This window comes from Haplochromis burtoni, unplaced genomic scaffold, assembly GCF_018398535.1.
Source record: "Haplochromis burtoni strain Fernald_Lab_line unplaced genomic scaffold, NCSU_Asbu1 Contig_1801, whole genome shotgun sequence".
Lineage (NCBI taxonomy): Eukaryota > Metazoa > Chordata > Actinopteri > Cichliformes > Cichlidae > Haplochromis > Haplochromis burtoni.
In genome coordinates this window covers 1-21,279 of record NW_024584162.1, presented here as the reverse complement: position 1 = coordinate 21,279, position 21,279 = coordinate 1, and the positions used below count along the sequence as shown (strand labels likewise).

General features: G+C 40.7%; 1 protein-coding gene and 1 pseudogene across 1 annotated transcript; both read right to left on the bottom strand.

Moving 5' to 3' along the window:
* Nucleotides 1-1,439: 1,439 nt before the first annotated feature.
* LOC121813505 lies at nt 1,440-10,717 on the bottom strand (annotated as a pseudogene).
* A 7,075-nt stretch (nt 10,718-17,792) lies between these two features.
* LOC121813504 (sodium-coupled monocarboxylate transporter 1-like) lies at nt 17,793-19,195 on the bottom strand. The gene is made up of 4 exons (XM_042217305.1): nt 18,947-19,195; nt 18,467-18,564; nt 18,245-18,333; nt 17,793-18,162 (listed from the first exon to the last, which is right to left on the bottom strand). Exons 1-4 carry the CDS (start codon nt 19,099-19,101, stop codon nt 18,058-18,060), a joined length of 447 nt encoding a protein of 148 aa, XP_042073239.1. The 5' UTR covers nt 19,102-19,195; the 3' UTR covers nt 17,793-18,057.
* Nucleotides 19,196-21,279: the final 2,084 nt, after the last annotated feature.

Below are 21,279 nucleotides of genomic sequence, written 5' to 3'. Positions count from 1 at the left end.
GGAAAAAAAAGAAAACAAGAGAAAACAAGCAAAAAGAGAGCAACATAATAAACACAGCACCATTGCATTAATCTAGCTAAGTGTAAATAACAGTAAATATTAAATATTGAATGATGTCTTGCAGCACCCAGGACCGACAGCGCACAATGTGCTTTGAGGTGGTGTAGTTTGTGTAGTTTGTGTCTGTGAACAGTGAACACCTGTGTACACAACTGCGTGCACACCTGTGTGGATCAGTGCTGGTGTCAGTCTCACAGCCATTTAAAAGATACAGTTGGATTCTGAAAAGGGGGGTTCTCATAGGGCTATGAAATCTTACACTGCATCTTTCAGTAAGTTGTAGACCCACCTTTAGCAGCAATAACTTGAAATAATGTTTTCTTGAGGACTTATGTCACGAGGTGGTTGTGTTGAAGTGCTATGTTTAACTTTTGCAAAATGTGGCGCTGTTGTCTTTCTGAAGGATAATGGTCACGTCGTCTTGTGGTTTGTTCAGATTCCACTTTGTGAGCCTGAACCATGCTGCCATGTTCATTTTTATGAAAAAGAGAGCCTGAGGAGTAGCGCTTGGATTTCTTTTCTTCTTGAAGGTCATTGCTGATGTTCCTCCTCCTTAGCATTGTGTAAAACACATACCTCACTGCTCCAGACCTGTAAGCTTCTGCTTTTATAGAGGTGGTCACACTTGCTGATAATCAGTTAATCAAATGCTTTAATTAGGAGCACACAGTTGCTACACACCCTGCTAATTCCTACGGATTTAGTATGGGTGTATTTAATTTTTCGCACATTGAATCTGCATTGTGGATTAGTTTTTGTCAGATATAAAATGATGCAGTATGTGCGTCAGATGTCGTTCATCTGATGTTGCATTTTATTAATTTTCAGATACATTAAGCACTAGATTATTTTTGCTGCTCTAATATGTAAAACCATACCATTAAAGAGGGTGTAATTTCTTTTCACCATTACTGTAGCTTTCAGAGTTTCTTGACATTTGGGTTAATAAACCGAAGCTAAAAAAGCTTTATGACTCATATTAAATAGCATCAAAACTACCTTGAATGTATTCATTGCCTGTTTGTGTGGATTGTATCCTGTGGATGTCAGCAAGTCTTTCTCACTCACTATGTATTAACAGACCTCTCTGCATTGAATCATATCTGTTATTAACCTCTGTCTCTCTTCCACAGCATGTCTTTCATCCTGTCTTCCTTCTCTCACCCCAACCGGTCGCAGCAGATGGCCCCGCCCCTCCCTGAGCCTGGTTCTGCTGGAGGTTTCTTCCTGTTAAAAGGGAGTTTTTCCTTCCCACTGTTGCCAAAGTACTTGTACATAGGGGGTCATATGATGTGGTTTTCTCTGATATCAGAAGCACCTTGAAGCGTTAGCTTTGTTGTGATTTGGCGCTATAAATAAATATGAATTGAATGTATTACATTGGCTTTTTATTAATAACGTGTTAATCTAAACAATCAAACAGAAATCATCATTGTACACAAGTAGATATTTGAAAGAAGTGCTTTCTACTTTTTGACTGAGTCACTGGAAAAATAAAAACATTATTTTCTCGCTGACAACTCAGTTCCTTTGGTCTCATTTCTTATGAAGTCAGATGAGTACAATCCTGGATTTGAGCTTTACAGCAGCTTTGTTGTGAAATTCTTCAGCTGTATCGGTCGTTAAAAAGATGAGACACGGGTATTGTTGTCAAATTTCCCTACTGCAGGTTTATTGATTCCATCCTCCTTGTTTGGCTGACCAACATTGTCTGTTCCTCCCATGACCTAAGGAAGGAAAAGTACAAGGCAGAATTGAGCGCCTGTCTTCAGTCTGTTGCTTTTGATACCTTTGCTCTTCAGCACGTACCCCATCTTTGACACGTTTGAACAGGTGATAAGAAAGAGTGTCTTCTTTCATTAGCATAAGTCTTGGGTCCACCGTCTCCCTCAATCCCCCTGAAATGATAAGTGGAAGAACAAATACAAAAAGTCCTTATGAAACAATAAGAAAATGAGATCACAGATCCAATCCCAAGTACAGGTAATTAATGACAAAATCTTTATTTATTTTATTTCATTTGTTTTTTACCTGTCAAGAGACTGATGATTATTCCAACAATAACAGATGTTAAACCTCCAATGACACAGAAGTAAAGGTAGGATGTAGAGTGCCACTGAACCGCATGTCTGGTGGTGAGAGATTAGTAGATATCTTGTTAACAAATGTCTTATTAATGTAATTACACCATATTATGAAAGTATTCTGAGGGCTACAAAGGAATTTGTGAAGACAGTTTGCAAATGAAAAATATATTCAACAAGACTACAGTGCCACTGCGAGCTTGGCTAAAAACCAGCAGTAGGATACTTGGCACATTTATGCTTTCCACCAGGTTTATTATTATTATTATTATTATTAATGACCTCACAACACTGCCTTTTACTCACTTTTTTAAAATCATATGGCTTTTTTTACTTTACTATACTTTCGTTTATTATAGGAAAGCTCGGTCATCCCATCTCACCAGGCAATATTTCATTCATTCATTCTTTCATTCAAGACAGACTGAACCACACTTACATGTCATCAGTATTCTGTCCTGGGGTTGTGGTAAAAAGACTTGGTTTTTTTGGGGTAGTCCAATTGAAACTGCTACCAGTAGTAAAGTTACAACCCTCAGTGCTCAGAAAGAGAGGTCGGGTCATCTCAGGAGGAGAAGGGGATATCATCCCTATAATGCTCACAGAGACAGCTGCAGCCAATCCTGTCACGAGACCACATAGACCTCCCTGTGGACAAATATCAGAATCTTTATTGCCATTGCGCTTTTGAACAACAAAAAATGCATGAAAACACATTCAGTACAAGTGGAAGGGGGCACTGTTAAGAGAAACAAGTATAGATGTACAATAAATTTTAAACAAAGAAAAAAAAATAGTATGTACAAGTCTGTATACAAGAATGTACAAGTGAGAATACGGTTGCCACACAGTGCTTCAGTCCTCAGAATATTGCACAGTTCCTTTGAAATATTGCACAATTAAAAGACGAACAAGAATATTACACAGTTAAATAGAAAAAAAATATTGCACAGTTGAAGGTTGTGTTTTTGCAGTGGCTTATCTCCTGAGTGTATTTATAAATGCAACAGCCCTGGCGTATGTGCTGTTTCTGTCTGTTTGTATTGGCCTTAATTGTCCAGTACCGCCTTCCTGAGGGTAACAGCTGGAACAGGTGATGTGTGGGGTGGGATGTGTCCTTCTGGATGCTGTAGGCTTTCCTGTGGCAGCAGGACCTGTACACCTCCTCCAGGGAAGAGTACAGCTCTTGATCACAGCTGATGATCCTCTGTGCTGTGTTGATGACCCTCTGGAGTGATGCTTACTCCTAAGCAGTACTGCTGGCAAACCACACTGGGATGCAGTATGTCAGTGTACTTTCAATGGAGCACCTGTAGAAGGACACTAGCAGCTCCTTGGCTAAGGCGTTGTTCTTCAGGACGCTCAGGAAGTGGAGTCGCTGCTGTGCCTTCTTGATCATAGCTGTGGTGTTTGTTTTCCAGGATAGGTCACCACCCAGGTGCAGGCCCAGGAGTCAGAGACCCTCTCCAAACAGTCCCCATTAATGTGTATGGGCTGGGGGTCAGATTTGTTCCTTCTGAAGTCAGCTACTATTTCTTTGGGGGTTTTTTGGTATTGACGACCAGATTGTTTCAGCTGCACCTTGATGACATATTTTCGACTTCATCCCTGTATGCAGACTCATCTCCCGTCGTGATGAGCCCAATCACAGTTGTGTCATCAGCAAACTTGTTAAAATTAATATTTACAGCATACAAATGTTGGATGGGTGGGTGGGGGGTGCAGTCGTGAGTGTATAGAGCGTACAGCAGGGGACTCAGCACACATCCCTGAGTTTGGTCATTATTATTTTTATCCTGCTGTTAACATTTTTTTTAAACATTAAGCATTTAATAAAGTGTTTTTTAATACTGTTAATAAGAAAAATGCTCCCGTACTATGTTATACGATGATAAATTGATGTTAGGTTGATTTAGGAAAATCCCAAAATGAGAATGGACTTACTTTGGAGTTGACAAATGGACAGAGGACACCCAAACTGAACAGACCGAGTAAAGGACCCCCAGTGACCCCACCAATGATGGACACTGCCTGTTTGAAGAGACCTGCAGCTCAAAAAACACTTTAAAAATGGTCGTATTTACTGAGGTGAAAAATTTACTTATTTACGTAACTAACATGCTTTCTAATAAACAACAACAACGTCCCTGGATGTGTTTGCCTGAACACATTGACACCTCTGCATCAACAGATCCCTCTACCTGCATCATATGTCCCATGAGTGATGCCAGTCCAGCCATGGCAACGCATACAATTCCAAAAAACACACCTGCAAACACATCACATCACAAAATGACATTTTTATCGACTAACAGCCGCATCCACGTAGCAGTGCTCAGTTTAATCTAATATAACATGCAGTCTGTGTTATAAACAAACAACAGGAAACTCGTTATTTACTCAGCCCTTTGGAGATCAAGAGAAGCTTTTTCTCAGATAGTTTAATGCGTGGTTTGATCAGGTCCTCCGTGGTCACTGCAGCCATTGCGTTGATTGAAGTAGAAACTGTGCTGAACATGAAGAAATGAACCATGTTTACTTTGGACTAATGGACATAACTGACACTTCAAATGTGGCACAGCTTTAAATGTTACATGCAACATGAATAAAAATATAACAAATTATGTTGTATGAACCTCAGAGAGGCACTATAGACTGCAGCAAAAAATAGTCCTGGAAGCCCTTGGTGATCTGCCAAGATATCCATCACCAAATAAGGCAACAGCTGTAAAGGGAAAAAAAGATTTTTATAAAAAAAAAAAAAAAAACGGCAAATAAGGCAACAGCTGTAAAGGGAAAAAAAGATTTTTATTTTAAGATCATAAAATAACTTGAATAAAAACAAACATCCTGTGGTTTCTTTGTTTATGTGTATGGACCTGATCAGGTGATGAAACTTGTCCAGCTTTCCATGGGTCACAGTTCTTATAGAACGAATAAAGACACAGCCCTGAAATCACTGACGATGTCAGGGTGCAAACTAGGCCTAACACGTTGATGAAGAGAGCTCTGAAAAAGCACAACACGAAAAAGTGACGTATGCAAACAAAAATCAGTGTAGCATAGCAAACGAGATTATATTTCTTATCACTGTATGCTGATGATGTCTAAAACGATAACTCAATATGAAGAATGTGAATGAAGTTGGAGTTAATTGAATAAGGATCCATTATTTTTTGTTTCATTTATTTTATTTACTTATCTTTTCTCCTCGTTACTATGTGGAGTGTAGGGCCGTGCAGAGAGGTTTAAAGGGGCGGGTGCTCAAAGTTAAAAAGGGGCACATTGAACCAGGCTGAATAACAACAACACACATTCATCAAGAATCTAATATGGGAAGGGCAGGGCTGTGTTGATCTGAGACTGTAGACATTAAAAAGTCCATAGGAGAGATGGTAGCTGATTAAACAAGTGTCATGAGATAATAACAAAATGCAAAGATTGGTGACAGCGCTTGGAACCATAAGGCAACAAAAAACTGTGAGAAATAATTTAGGCTCTGCCTGTGAATCACTCTTTGCTTCTCTTCTTCCTTCCATCCCATCATTTCATATATCACTCTCCACTTGCTGTCTATCTGAGAACAAGGCACAACTTGCTATTGCAATAAACTATAATCTAATTATCCACACCTAACAACTCTTGCACTTAATCTATAATAAAATGATGACAGAAAAATGTTATAGCCCTGCCTTTAGTAGCCTCACACAGCTCCTGCTGTTTCCTCCTCATGTCCTTACCAGGCATGTCTGGACAATGTTATATCATGAGTAATAATTTTTTTAAAATCCATCTAAATAAAACACACACATGCACGCACAGTGACATTTTAGACCTTCTTCAGAATACTGTATATACTATGGGCATCATGGTGCTGATCCAGAATCCTTACATTATTATTTATTACTAGAGCTACAATAATAAAGCAATGAGGAGGGGGAAGTAATAAATATGAAATAATGTATTTATGATGATTCCATTTGTTTCACTATCCACTCTGTGCAGGGCAAAGCTTATTACATTTTTAAACTGTAGAGATACAATCATTTTACTGCTGTAAAATCCAAATTTTGTCTTATTTAAAATATAAATCTAATATAATCTGCTTCTTAATGTATGTTCTTTAAAATACAGCGTGTTTTTTTAATATATTATAATTATAATAATGCATAATTATGTGGACATGCATATTAGATCGTTTTTTAGTGAAATATAATCCCTCCAGAAAGGCAGGAAAAGCCCGGAAACTTACTTTAAAACTAAATATGTTCCCTAAAACGGTGACAGAGCTACAGACCCATGACAGCCTTACACAGGTAGCCAGCAGCTGTGACCAGCACTACTTGTGCAGTTAATAAAAGGACAGGTAATGTTTGTCGCGCTGTTGCACACACAGCACGCTCGTTTGTTTCAGTTCGTCAGTTGCAACAAGACAGCTTACCAACGTGTACGTAATAAGCTAATACTCCTGGGTGCTACACACTACAGTGTGCGCTGTACACCTACTTACTGGTTTTGTCGCATCAGTCTGTGTCTCTGAGTTAACTTGTGTTTCTCCTACAGCTCCGGACCGCAAAAAATGCGCGTGCTCTTTGTGAGCTCGTTCCCGGCTCGTAACCAGCGCGTTCTGCCGTCAAGGGCGATCATTGGTTAAATGTGATCATGTGACTGATGCAAGCCAGATCCTTTTATTTAGCAAAACTGTGATTAATAGTTAAATATTATTGTTGAGGGGCACAGACAGGACTCCGCACGCACACACACATAAAAAAATAATAATAATTTTTTTTAAAAAGTTGCCTTATCAAAAGGGCACTTTGGGCACCCATCAGGAAAGGGGCGGGTGCTCAAGCCCCTCTAGCCCCCCCTCTGCACGTGCCTGGTGGAGTGGTATATTCTGATTGTAAATTTGTTGTTTGGTTTGAGTTAGGACTGGAAATAAGTGTTAATGTTAGTTTGTTCCTTGACTTTTGGTGCCCACTTGCAATATAAGTTGGATTGTAGATAGGGGGCAGGGTTTAATAAGAATATATTCTTCTGCCTGCTCCTTTTCACACGTGGTTGCAGTGCTTTACTGACAGAAAGTGTAGTTGGTTTGTTTGAAAGAACTAACTGTGGAAACTGTTGACCAAGTGTGAAATAAATAAATAAATGAAATTAAATTAAATTAAATTAAATTAAATTAAATAAAATTAAATTAAATTAAATTATGTCATCATTTATCATAGCTTCATAGCTATCTTTTCCGAGTTTATGATAACAACGTGTCATTTGCCAGCAAACCCCACCAATGTAGTGTCTTTGGCTGAATCAGAATTTACATAGATGTGGAAATAGATGTGTCATATATTGTTGTTTTCTTAATTTATTACTATGAGGAACCTTGTACAATGTTTTTGCATTAATTCTCTGCTTTTTTAATTTTTTTTTTAATTATTATTATTTTAATTATTAGTTTTGCAAGCTAAACAGGAAGGAAGGAATACATTCCTTTGAATCACTCACAATCTGGCATGTTTAATGCTCTTGCAGGAGTTGTATCTCTGAACTTGAGGTTGGTAGGTCCCATAAACTGCACTCCAACCAATGTCCCTCCGATGACTAGTGTCCAAAAAGTGTGTCTTCTCAGAGGGTTTATGTCTAAGCTGGGATTACACAATGAAAGGATGTTTGTTGAACACACACACACACACACACACACACACACACACACACACACACACACACACACACACACACACCACACACACACACACATATACTCACTCCACAAAGTTAATTCTTCCTCCTTCTTGGGCATCTGACAAGATAGTGGAGATTCCTCCTTTTAAGATCACACATTTGATTATAACAGACATGTAGCCTGCAAACATTATTCCAATCTGGAAGAAAAATCAGAGATTTGTTTGTTTGGCAGATCTGTATTCTGTAACTATGTTGACAGATTTTGGTCCCAGTTATCAAATTCTTGCTAATTTACATGAATACTGCAAAGAATCAAGACATGACTCAAACGTGGTTGTGGTGTCAATAAAATTAGACTGAAACCTGATTGCAATTTAATTCAGTTTTACTTACATAGCAATGGAATATATTTATATGGTTCCAAATCATAACAAAAGGACATTATACTGTAAGATAAAGACGCTACAATCCAGAGAAAACGCCAGCAATCAAATGGCAGTGTGAACCAAAAACCTCCCTTTTAACAGGAAGAAACGTCAACGTCAAGGAGGGGCAGCCATCTACCACAACTATTTGGAGGCATTTGTGTATTTTTTTCGTTTTATTTGATCCAGAACCCTACCTGAACAACATCTGTCCACACCACAGCTTTCAGGCCACCCTGTAACAAACGCCACAAAACAAGAAAAATCTCTGTCAAAAAGGTTAGGAGGCTGTATTTATGAACAGAATGCATAACGTGGAAATATGTGACCGTATTCTGTAGTAGAACATTTTCAGAAAGCACAAGTGATGGGAATAACGGCGTTACAAGTAACGGCGTCACTAACGACGCTACTTTTATCCAGTAACAAGTACATTAATAAGGGGGGGACAGGACAAAGGACAAGCTATGGAAAAGTGCCAGAGATTAATAACAACTAATGCATCGACAGACAGCTGTATACCTCTGTTTAATCTGCAGTGGAGCAAAGTGAAAATTTATCCTGTCTGAAGAGTCACATTTTTTGTGGAGACTGTTGAAAAGCTGAAGTCCTAGATTACCCATGAATGAGAAAACACTGTGCTCTGTAAACTACAGCAACTGGTTTCTAAGCTTTCAAATGTTTGCAGACATTTAGAAAAAAAAACAGGTGACGCAACACATTGTGCAATCACGGTTCCAACTTTTGACCCTTAGTGATTGCAGGTGAAAACATCAAATTTTAAAAATGGGCACATATTTTTCATGAAACAAAACAAATCATTTGAATTAAATCATCCAAATGAAAAAGTCAAGAAATCAGAGGTGATGTTAAATGAGAGATATTTTGTTTTAAAGGGTAAATGGGAAGGGGACCTCATGAATTTTAGGAAAATGTAAATATTCTCATTTAATCTCTGCTGAATGTGAAAGTGGGGGTCTCTTAAGGTTCCTGGCTTAGTGATGCTCGATGAGGTTCGACTGACAATGTGATGCACTGCAGTGTGTGTGTCGTATGTAATAAATGTTTTACTAACCAGTGCACAATACAAAGTACAAACAGTGGCTGTCGAAATAATCCCACCCCACAGGTTCATACCAGTCACTGCAAAAAGAAGGGAAATTCATTAACAGGGGAAACACTCTTGTTCAAGTTCCCTTCACGAACTTAACTGCTGTGAACTGGAGCTGACATACCTTGGTTCAAAGCCAGAGCTGGAGCATAAATTACAAGTCCAGTGTAGAGCAACTGTGGCAAAGAGTTAGAAAGTCACAACAACAACATGTCTCTGCTGATACCAACGTAGTTTTATGTGCAGAAGTCAAAGCACTACAAAGATTGAACCACTGGCTTCTTACTGCGTTAAAAAAGAAGATCACCATTCCCAGGAGACGAGTGGCTCTGCTGAAACGCAGCTCCAGATACTTGGCAGAGACCAGACAGAGAAAAGACGCATATTGATACTGATACATGAAACTTCTAGTTCCCCTCACTCCCTCCAATTCAAAGCTAGTACTTTGTACACTTACTGACAGGTGTAGCCCAGCCAACAGTTTAAAATATAGCTAAAATAATGTTGTAAACAAAACCACAGTTACCTCATATGTGCTGTTGATGGCCAGTCTGTAGAAAACTGGGAGAAAGACCTCGGATGTGTACACCACTGCTATTACATAGGAAATACTTAAATAGCCAAATATGGCTCCGTAGCGATACACCTACGGACAGGTTGAAAAACATTTATGGAAACACACAATAGCAAAACAGCTGGTTGGCTGGTGAAACTTTGCCGGAGATCATTTGAAACGCTGATGCTGCTGATACTGAACGAGCTTTGGAGCAACATATGAACAGTGCTGAACTCTGGTGAGTAACACGAAAACTTTAAATTCGTTATTTGATTTGTTTGAAATTGAAAGCGGTGTACTCAAAGTAATGCTCGGTTAGCTGACTCCATCCGTCTTCTAATGCACAGAAATCACAGTTTTACGCATTTTATAAAATTCTAATTTAAGCTCTGAATAAATGTTTGTGCGCTGAGGAAGCTGAGTGCAGATCCAGGACAGTCCCGACACGTTACCTCGGCTGGGTTGGAGAGCACAGTGACGGATGACATGTAGCTGGCAGTGAGGGACATGGAGACAGCCAGGGCATTGAGTTTTCGGCCCCCAGTTAAAAAGTCCCTGGAGGTTCCTTGTTTCCTGCTTCTCCAGGCGTAATAAAAACCAACAGCAGCAGACAGGAGCAGAACGACAGCAAACACCACATAGTCTGCTGCCACGAGCAAGTGAGCATCCCCGGACATTTTATCAGTCGGAGCAAAACTGAGATAAAGCTAAAGCGTTTATCAGGCAGTGCTTTGTAGATCACTGGGAAGGCGGTGTCATCACCTCCAGGTACTCTATTGAACTGTAAGATAAATTATTCCAGACGGTGCGCGCACGCGTCCTTTCAGGTTAAGCTCAAAGTTAATGAATAAAGTCTAGAATTTAGAGTTTGAACCCAAACACATAACACTTGGGTATCAATAGTGCTTTGTGCCACCACCAGAAAACTATCAGAAAACTGGATGCATGTGGCTGGTGGATGTCAGACAGGGACGTGCTCTTTGTCCTGGGATTTGGGTCATTTCTGCAAATTACACTGTGTTTCAATTCAATTCAATTCAATTCAATTTTATTTATATAGCGCCAAATCACAACAAAAGTCGCCTCAAGGCGCTTCATAGATACAGAGAAAAACCCAACAATCATATGACCCCCTATGAGCAAGCACTTTGGCGACAGTGGGAAGGAAAAACTCCCTTTTAACAGGAAGAAACCTCCGGCAGAACCAGGCTCAGGGAGGGGCGGCCATCTGCTGCGACCGGTTGGGGTGAGAGAAGGAAGACAGGATAAAAGACATGCTGTGGAAGAGAGACAGAGGTTAATAACAGATATGATTCAATGCAGAGAGGTCTATTAACACATAGTGAGTGAGAAAGGTGACTGGAAAGGAAAAACTCAATGCATCATGGGAATCCCCCGGCAGCCTACGTCTATTGCAGCATAACTAAGGGAGGATTCAGGGTCACCTGGTCCAGCCCTAACTATATGCTTTAGCAAAAAGGAAAGTTTTAAGCCTAATCTTGAAAGTAGAGATAGTGTCTGTCTCCCGAATCCAAACTGGAAGCTGGTTCCACAGAAGAGGGGCCTGAAAACTGAAGGCTCTGCCTCCCATTCTACTTTTAAATACTCTAGGAACAACAAGTAGGCCTGCAGAGCGAGAGCGAAGTGCTCTAATAGGGTGATATGGTACTACAAGGTCATTAAGATAAGATGGGGCCTGATTATTTAAGACCTTGTATGTGAGGAGCAGGATTTTGAATTCAATTCTGGATTTAACAGGAAGCCAATGAAGGGAAGCCAAAACAGGAGAAATCTGCTCTCTCTTTCTAGTCCCTGTCAGGACTCTTGCTGCAGCATTTTGGATTAGCTGAAGGCTTTTCAGGGAGTTTTTAGGACATCCTGATAATAATGAATTACAGTCGTCCAGCCTGGAAGTAATAAATGCATGAACTAGTTTTTCAGCGTCACTCTGAGACAGGATATTTCTAATTTTAGAGATGTTGCGCAAATGGAAGAAAGCAGTCTTACATATTTGTTTAATATGTGCATTGAAGGACATGTCCTGGTCAAAAATGACTCCAAGGTTCCTCACAGCGTTACTGGAGGCCAAGGTAATGCCATCCAGAGTAAGAATCTGGTTAGATACCATATTTCTAAGATTTTCAGGGCCGAGTACAATAACCTCAGTTTGATCTGAATTAAGAAGCAGAAAGTTAGCGGCCATCCAGGTCTTTATGTCTTTAAGACATTCCTGCAGTTTAACTAATTGGTGTGTGTTATCTGGCTTCATGGACAGATAGAGCTGGGTGTCATCTGCATAGCAGTGAAAATGTATGCTATGTCTTCTAATGATGCTGCCTAAGGGAAGCATGTATAATGTAAACAGAATTGGTCCTAGCACTGAACCCTGTGGAACTCCATAATTAACCTCAGTGTGTGAAGAGGACTCTCCATTTACATGCACAAACTGGAGTCTATTAGATAGATATGATACAAACCACTGCAGTGCAGTACCTGTAATACCTACAGCATGTTCTAATCGCTCTAATAGGATATTATGGTCGACAGTATCGAATGCTGCACTGAGGTCTAGCAGGACAAGCACAGAGATGAGTCCACTGTCAGAGGCCATAAGAAGATCATTTGTAACCTTCACTAAAGCTGTTTCTGTGCTGTGATGAGCTCTGAAACCTGACTGAAACTCTTCAAATAAACCATTCCTCTGCAGATGATCTGTTAGCTGTTTGACAACTACTCTTTCAAGGATTTTTGATATGAAAGGAAGGTTGGAGATTGGCCTATAATTAGCTAAGACTGCTGGGTCTAGAGATGGCTTTTTGAGTAAAGGTTTAACTACAGCCAGCTTGAAGGCCTGTGGTACATAGCCGATTATTAGAGATAGGTTGATCATATTTAAGATTGAAGCATTAATTAATGGCAGGACTTCTTTGAGCAGTTTTGTAGGAATGGGGTCTAAAAGACACGTTGATGGTTTGGAGGAAGTAATTATTGAAGTTAACTCAGAAAGATCAATTGGAGAAAAAGAGTCTAACTTAACATCAATGGTACTAAGAGTAGCTGTAGATAATATTACATCTGTGGGATGATTATGGTAATTTTTTCTCTAATGATAAAAATTTTATTTGTGAAGAAGTTCATGAAGTCATTACTAGTTAACGTTAAAGGGATGGTTGGCTCAACAGAGCTCTGACTTTTTGTCAGCCTGGCTACAGTGCTGAAGAGAAACCTGGGGTTGTTCTTATTTTCTTCAATCAGTGATGAATAGTAAGATGTTCGGCTTTGCGGAGGGCTTTCTTATAAAGCAGCAAACTATTTCTCCAGGCTAAATGATGATCCTCTAGATTTGTGACACGCCATTTCCTCTCCAGCTTACGAGTTATCTGCTTTAGGCTACGTGTTTGAGAATTATACCACGGAGTCAGGTACTTCTGATTTGAGGCCTTAGTTTTCACCGGAGCTACAGTATCCAGAGTCGTACGTAGTGAGGAGGTAAAATTATTAACAAGATAATCGACCTCTGTTGGAGTAGCGTTCAGGTAGCTGCTCTGCTCTGTGTTGGTACAGGGCATTGAAGATGATAACAGTGGGTGGATTATATTCTTAAACTTAGTTACAGCACTTTCAGAAAGACATCTACTGTGATAAAGTCTACTCTCCACTGCTGTGTAATCAATTATTGTAAATGTAAATGTTATCAGGAAATGATCAGACAGGAGAGGGTTTTCAGGAAACACTGTTAAATGTTCAGTTTCTATGCCATATGTTAAAACAAGATCTAGAGTGTGATTAAAGTGGTGGGTGGGTTCTTTTACATTTTGAGAGAAGCCAATTGAGTCTAATAACAGATTAAATGCCATGTTGAGGCTGTCATTCTTAGCATCTACATGGATGTTAAAATCACCCACAATAATTATTTTATCTGAGCTGAGCACTAAATCAGATAAAAAGTCTGAGAAATCAGAGAGAAACTCTGTGTAAGGCCCAGGTGGACAATAGATGATAACAAGACTGGTTTTTGCGTTTTATAGCTGGGGTGGACAAGGCTAAGCATCAGGTTTTCAAATGAAGTAACAGTCTATTCTTCATGAAGACTCAGACAAAGACGTGACAAGCCCGGAGAAGATCAAACAGCTGGTGGTCCAGGGGGAATCATGTCATTAAGGAGCGAGGAGCTCTGCATTTCCTTTCAAAATATCGGGCTATGAAAAAAAGACGACCCCCATTGCTGACGCTGAAACGTTTGTGTGGGTTGCCACGACAACGCCACAAGTGCGTCTCAAATTGTTATATTGTTTTCTATTTGTTTTCCTTTATTTAGTACTGATGTTTGTGTACTCACTCACCCCCTCCCTCCTGTGCTGAATCATAGCGTGAACGAATCACTCAGGACTCACTCACCCACTCCCTCCTGGCTCACAGCTTCTTCTTCTTGGTTAGCAACCAATGTTAAGGAGCATTACCGCCCCCTGGCTCACAGCTCAGTGGACATTTAGATGAGAAAATATATATTTGACACATTTGAGGAAAATACTAATAAAATAAAATATAATAAAATAAATGTTCCTTTAGAAATTTGCTCTATAAAATAGTTTTTTCTTTTTCAATCACTCATCTGAGTGATTTTCAATCTCTACTAGATTGAAAATGTGACGTCATTTCCGGGGTAAAACCCCAAAGGATTGTAGGTACGAGTGGCAAGCGGTACTAGTGCATGCAGGCTTTCACATGAAAACAGTCACACAGCGATAAAAAGAAACACAAAGAATGGCAAGAAGCTGTTGTATTATTAACTGCAATAGCCGTCGCATGACAGCCACGGGAAGCCGACGGGTAAAGAGATCGGTTTTATCGGATTCCGTCATGGAAGAGAAATTGTTCAAGCCATGTTTCCGAAGTAACAAAGAGCCGACGGATGGTTTGGATTGCAGCCATTCCAAGACCAAATATAACGTCTCCGGTAGCAGTTTTAGATACGGGCGACACGGGCGGTTGCCTGGGGTGGCATTGTCGTGGGGGGCGGCATCACGGATATCGGCAAAAAAAAATTAAAAATTGCTCGTACTCATGCTGCCCCGACATCAGCCAGCGCATACTGGGAATGGCATAGGCACCAATCGGTTTTCTATCGCCCATTTGCTGGGAGTAAGGGCGCCCTCCGTTTGCGAGGTGCGCCTGCTGCTTGCGGCACAGGGAGGAGAGGGCGGGGCGGCGGGGGATTCTCTGGCTGGCTGGAGCAGCATCTAATAACCAACTCGCAAAATAAAACAAAAATAAAAACAAAACAACAAACACGAAAACACCAGACATTATAATACACACTTATAATTTGAAATTCGAAATTCTATACACGAAAAGTGAGCGCGAGAGCCCTCGGTGCGCCTGCTTGCTGCTGAAGTCAAAGTAAACTTTATTGTCATCTCCGCTACATCCAGTCCAGTATATAGAGAGACGAGACGACGAGGGGGGGGGGGGGGGGGGGGGGGGGGGGGGGGGGGGGGGGGGGGGGGGGGGGGGGGGGGGGGGGGGGTGGGGCTCCAGTTACAGCAGTGCAAGTAAACAAACAATAAATATAAGAAGAGTAAGAAAATAAATATACACTTTAGGACTCGGGGTAAAGGATCAATAACAATTTAAAATTTATAATTTACAGTTTGATGATTTAAAGTCTCACACACAACCCGTCGAAAGGGGAGGGGGGCCGCTGCTTCCAAATAGAGCACATTTCATTCATAATGTTGTAAATCCAAGCCCATTATGTATTCATGATTTGAATCCTGGGTTGTGTGAAATCCCAGAAATAAACCCTAGACAAAGTGAATCTGTGAACTAAGGTGTAGGTCTATTAGGTTATGTTGTGGTGATCCTCGAGTTGGGGGATTTGTGTTCATACTGGAGTGCAAAATTAAAACCAAGATGGACAAGAAAAGTTCAAAGCCATCAGGTCCTCAGTTTAGAAAAAAGAGAAAAGAAGAGGAGGAGAAACGAGCAAAAGATACAGGTAAGCAGATGTGTCATTGGATAATGGCAGGTCATCCTGAAACAATCAGAATCAGAATCAGAATACTTTATTAATCCCTAAGGAAATTATGTGAATTAGAACTGCTCCAAGAAGAAATGGTAAAATAGTAACAGTAACTGACTAAACTCCAAACAATACAATATGTTACAGATTTTAATATTAATTAGTCATTGTCAGTTGTTGATTTGTCCTGTTCTCATTGTATGACGAATTATGATGGCTGTTTGGTAGCTGTTTGCATACAATGCATACTCTCTCTCTCTTCATATGTGTGTGTCTGTGTGTGTTTCTCTGGCGAAATTCAGTATAGTTCCAACAACAGTTTTATGTTAATGTATAATCCTTAATATGTTTTGTGTGTGTGTGTGTGTGTGTGTGGGCGCCAGAGGGAGTGTTCGCCCGGGGCGCCAAACGGGCTAGGACCGCCACTGAACGTCTCAGAACACTCCAGCTCACATGTTAGTCTGCTCCAAGCATTTCCACAAAGGTAAGTCCTCTGTTAGTTATTACGTATTTTATCATAACATAATTGTTGATGTAGGTTACAAATAAATCTTATATTGATTTGAATTGAATTCGTTGTGCTATGCTTTGTTCACTGTGGATTTGCGGGCTAATAATTGTTGTGTTTTGTAGGAAAACCAGCCTGTAAATGGTAAATGGCCTGTATTTGTATAGCGCTTTTACTAGTCCCCCCTAGGGACCCCAAAGCGCTTTACACACCCAGTCATCCACCCATTCACACACACATTCACACACTGGTGGAGGCAAGCTACAGTTGTAGCCACAGCTGCCCTGGGGCAGACTGACAGAAGCGAGGCTGCCATATCGCGCCATCGGCTCTTCTGGCCAACACCAGTAGGCGGTAGGTGAAGTGTCTTGCCCAAGGACACAACGACCGAGACTACAAAATGCTGGATCCAGACTGGGCACCCTGTATCAGCCTGGGTCATACGAGTTCAAAGCTGCTACCACAGCGAGATTTGATCGAGAGAGAGAGCGAGGTGCCCAAGGGTTGTATTGAAGCAATCAAGTGATGAATAACTGTTTTCCAGTATGTTGTTTTAAAATGTGTTGTTTTGTTTTTTTGTTTTGTTTTTTGTTTTTTTTTGTTTTTTTGCATTGTTGATTTGTTTTTCACCGAAGCAGCTAATAAAGCATAATGGAATACAATTTTGCCTCTTTTTTGTAAGATTCTATAATAGAATGAAACAATAATGCCAGTTATAAATAAAGACAATAAATTGAATGAATTAGCCGCAAATACTTTTTGACATCTAAAATGAAGATAACACTGTATATATTGTTTTTTACCTTTATGCTTTGTGTGAACAACTAAGGTGTGTTGCTTATGAAATCCATGAAGTGCTACAGAGAAAATTACATTTTATTTATGTAATGAACACATTTTGAACTCTTAAAGAAATATAACAAAAGGAAAGACACCCAGCTGAACTAAAATGATCCATGTAGCAAACAAAAACTGTTGTGAGCCGCCATCCTCATATCGCCTTTGGGCTTGACCTGACTTTTAAAAAATAATTGGAAAAAAAGCTCTATGCTGCTAAAAAAATTAAAAATAGAAATTTGCAAAATTCTGCCTAAATATGTATTTTACCACGTTAATGTGTGTGGCGGGGCGTGGTCTGCAATGCCGCTGCAAGGGAGGCGGACGCACCTGAGCGGCACCCGCAATGACGCCTCGCCGCCCTTAGCTTTGTTGACATTTGGGTTTCCTTCCCACTGTAACCAAAGTACTTGGTAACATGGGGGTCATATTGTAGGATTTACCTTGCAATATAAAGCACCTTGAAGCTGTTAGCTGTTGTTGTGATTTGGCGCTGTACAATAAATTTGAATTGGAATGTTTATCATGTGGCTTTTTATTAATAATGTGTTAATCTAAACAATACAAACATGCAATCATCATGTACACAAGTAGATATTTGAAAGAAGTGCTTTCTACTTTTTACTGAGTCACTGGAAAAATAAAAACATTATTTTCTCGCTGACAACTCAGTTCCTTTGGTCTCATTTCTTATGAAGTCAGATGAGTACAATCCTGGATTTGAGCTTTACAGCAGCTTTGTTGTGAAATTCTTCAGCTGTATCGGTCGTTAAAAAGATGAGACACGGGTATTGTTGTCAAATTTCCCTACTGCAGGTTTATTGATTCCATCCTCCTTGTTTGGCTGACCAACATTGTCTGTTCCTCCCATGACCTAAGGAAGGAAAAGTACAAGGCAGAATTGAGCGCCTGTCTTCAGTCTGTTGCTTTTGATACCTTTGCTCTTCAGCACGTACCCCATCTTTGACACGTTTGAACAGGTGATAAGAAAGAGTGTCTTCTTTCATTAGCATAAGTCTTGGGTCCACCGTCTCCCTCAATCCCCCTGAAATGATAAGTGGAAGAACAAATACAAAAAGTCCTTATGAAACAATAAGAAAATGAGATCACAGATCCAATCCCAAGTACAGGTAATTAATGACAAAATCTTTATTTATTTTATTTCATTTGTTTTTTACCTGTCAAGAGACTGATGATTATTCCAACAATAACAGATGTTAAACCTCCAATGACACAGAAGTAAAGGTAGGATGTAGAGTGCCACTGAACCGCATGTCTGGTGGTGAGAGATTAGTAGATATCTTGTTAACAAATGTCTTATTAATGTAATTACACCATATTATGAAAGTATTCTGAAGGCTACAAAGGAATTTGTGAAGACAGTTTGCAAATGAAAAATATATTCAACAAGACTACAGTGCCACTGCGAGCTTGGCTAAAAACCAGCAGTAGGATACTTGGCACATTTATGCTTTCCACCAGGTTTATTATTATTATTATTATTATTAATGACCTCACAACACTGCCTTTTACTCACTTTTTTAAAATCATATGGCTTTTTTTACTTTACTATACTTTCGTTTATTATAGGAAAGCTCGGTCATCCCATCTCACCAGATAATATTTCATTCATTCAAGACAGACTGAACCACACTTACATGTCATCAGTATTCTGTCCTGGGGTTGTGGTAAAAAGACTTGGTTCTGTTGGCAGTGGGGTAGTCCAATTGAAACTGCTACCAGTAGTAAAGTTACAACCCTCAGTGCTCAGAAAGAGAGGTCGGGTCATCTCAGGAGGAGAAGGGGATATCATCCCTATAATGCTCACAGAGACAGCTGCAGCCAATCCTGTCACGAGACCACATAGACCTCCCTGTGGACAAATATCAGAATCTTTATTGCCATTGGGCTTTTGAACAACAAAAAATGCATGTAAACACATTCAGTACAAGTGGAAGGGGGCACTGTTAAGAGAAACAAGTATAGATGTACAATAAATTTTAAACAAAGAAAAAAAAATAGTATGTACAAGTCTGTCTGTGAAGGTTCTCAGTCATCCAGGTCATCATAGTCAAAGGAGCTTGCAAAGAAAAGCGTCTGGACTTCTTTAAGTTGTTTGAAGACGTTTCACCTCTCATCCGAGAAGCTTCTTCAGTTCTAAGGTCAAATGGTGGGGAGTCCCAGATTTAAACCTAGTGGGAGTATCCCCCCGCAGAGGGACAAAAGGACCCCCTGATGATCCTCTAATCGCCTGAGCCAAGGTGTGAAACTGGGTGTGGGTCCCAATCAGCCAGAGTTTCGGATGAGCTCGTTGCACCGGCTACATAGGGGATGACAATGTTGTTGCGTCTGTCCTTCTTATCAGAATCTTATCGGTGTATCAGAAAAACTCAGGAGAGTTTTCTCCAAGCATGACATCCCGGTGCATTTCAGACCCAGCAACACGCTCAGACAAAAACTGGTTCACCCGAAAGACAAAACGCCAAAACACAGACTTAACAATGTGGTGTATGCTGTACAGTGCAGCGAGGAATGCCCAGACCTCTACATTGGAGAGACCAAACAGCCACTTCACAAGCGCATGGCACAACATAGAAGAGCCACCTCCACAGGACAAGACTCATCAAATCAAATCAAATCACTTTTATTGTCACATCACATGTGCAGGTACATTGGTACAGTACATGTGAGTGAAATTCTTGTGTGCGAGCTTCACAAGCAACAGAGTTGTGCAAAATACAATAATGTAAACAAGCAAAATACAAGAATGGCTACATCTGAAACTAATAAATATATGTACAATATATAATAGTATATGCATTTCTGGATGTGTATACTAAATATTTTTCTACGTGTGTGTGTGTACACATATTTTACAAATTAAATAGAGTAAACAATAAATAAAATATATAAAAATATACAGAGTTGAGACATGTGCAAAACAGTGGCATTACTGTACAGTATGGAGTGCATAATGTTGAAGTTCCAGTAGTGAAGCTGAGGTGTCTATGACGTGTTCAGCAGTCTGATGGCCTGGTGGAAGAAGCTGTCTCTCAGTCTGCTGGTTCGGGACCGGATGCTGCAGAACCTCCTTCCTGATGGAAGTAGTCTGAACAGTTTATGGCTGGGGTGACTGGAGTCCTTGATGATCCTCCCCGCTTTCCTCAGGCAGCGCTTCCTGTAGATGTCTTGGAGGGAGGGAAGCTCACCTCCAATTATCCGTTCAGAGCACCGCACTACTCGCTGGAGAGCTTTGCAGTTGTAGGCGGTGCTGTTGCCATACCAGGTGGTGATGCATCCAGTGAGGATGCTCTCAATGGCACAGTGATAGAAGGTCCTGAGGATGCGGGGGTTCATGCCAAATCTTTTCAGTCTCCTGAGAAAGAAGAGGCGCTGCTGCGCCTTCTTCACTGTTTTGTTTGTGTGTACTGACCACGTAAGATCCTCAGCCAGATGTACACCAAGGAAGCGGAAGCTGCTCACTCTCTCCACAGCAGCGCCGTTGATGGTGATGGGGGTGTGTACTCTCTGCACCTCCGGAAGTCCAGTGTTCAGTGTGATGGGGGATGAGGTGATGCTGCCCAGTCTGACCACTTGGCGTCTGTCAGACAGGAAGCTAAGGATCCAGCTGCAGAGGGAGCTGCTCAGTCCTAGATCCTGCAGTTTCCTGTCCAGCTTCGAGGGAACGATGGTATTGAATGCTGAGCTGTAATCTACAAACAGCATTCTCACATACGTGTCTCTCTTCTCCAGGTGTGACAGGGCAGTGTGTAGTGTCAGGGCTATGGCATCATCAGTGGACCTGTTGTGGCGGTATGCGAACTGTAGAGGGTCCAGTGAGTCGGGTAGTGCAGAGCAGATGAAGTCCCTGACCAGCTTCTCGAAGCATTTGCTTACGATGGGGGTCAGGGCTACAGGTCGCCAGTCGTTCAATGAGGAGATGGTGGAGGATTTGGGTACAGGGACGATGGTGGCCATTTTGAAGCTCTCC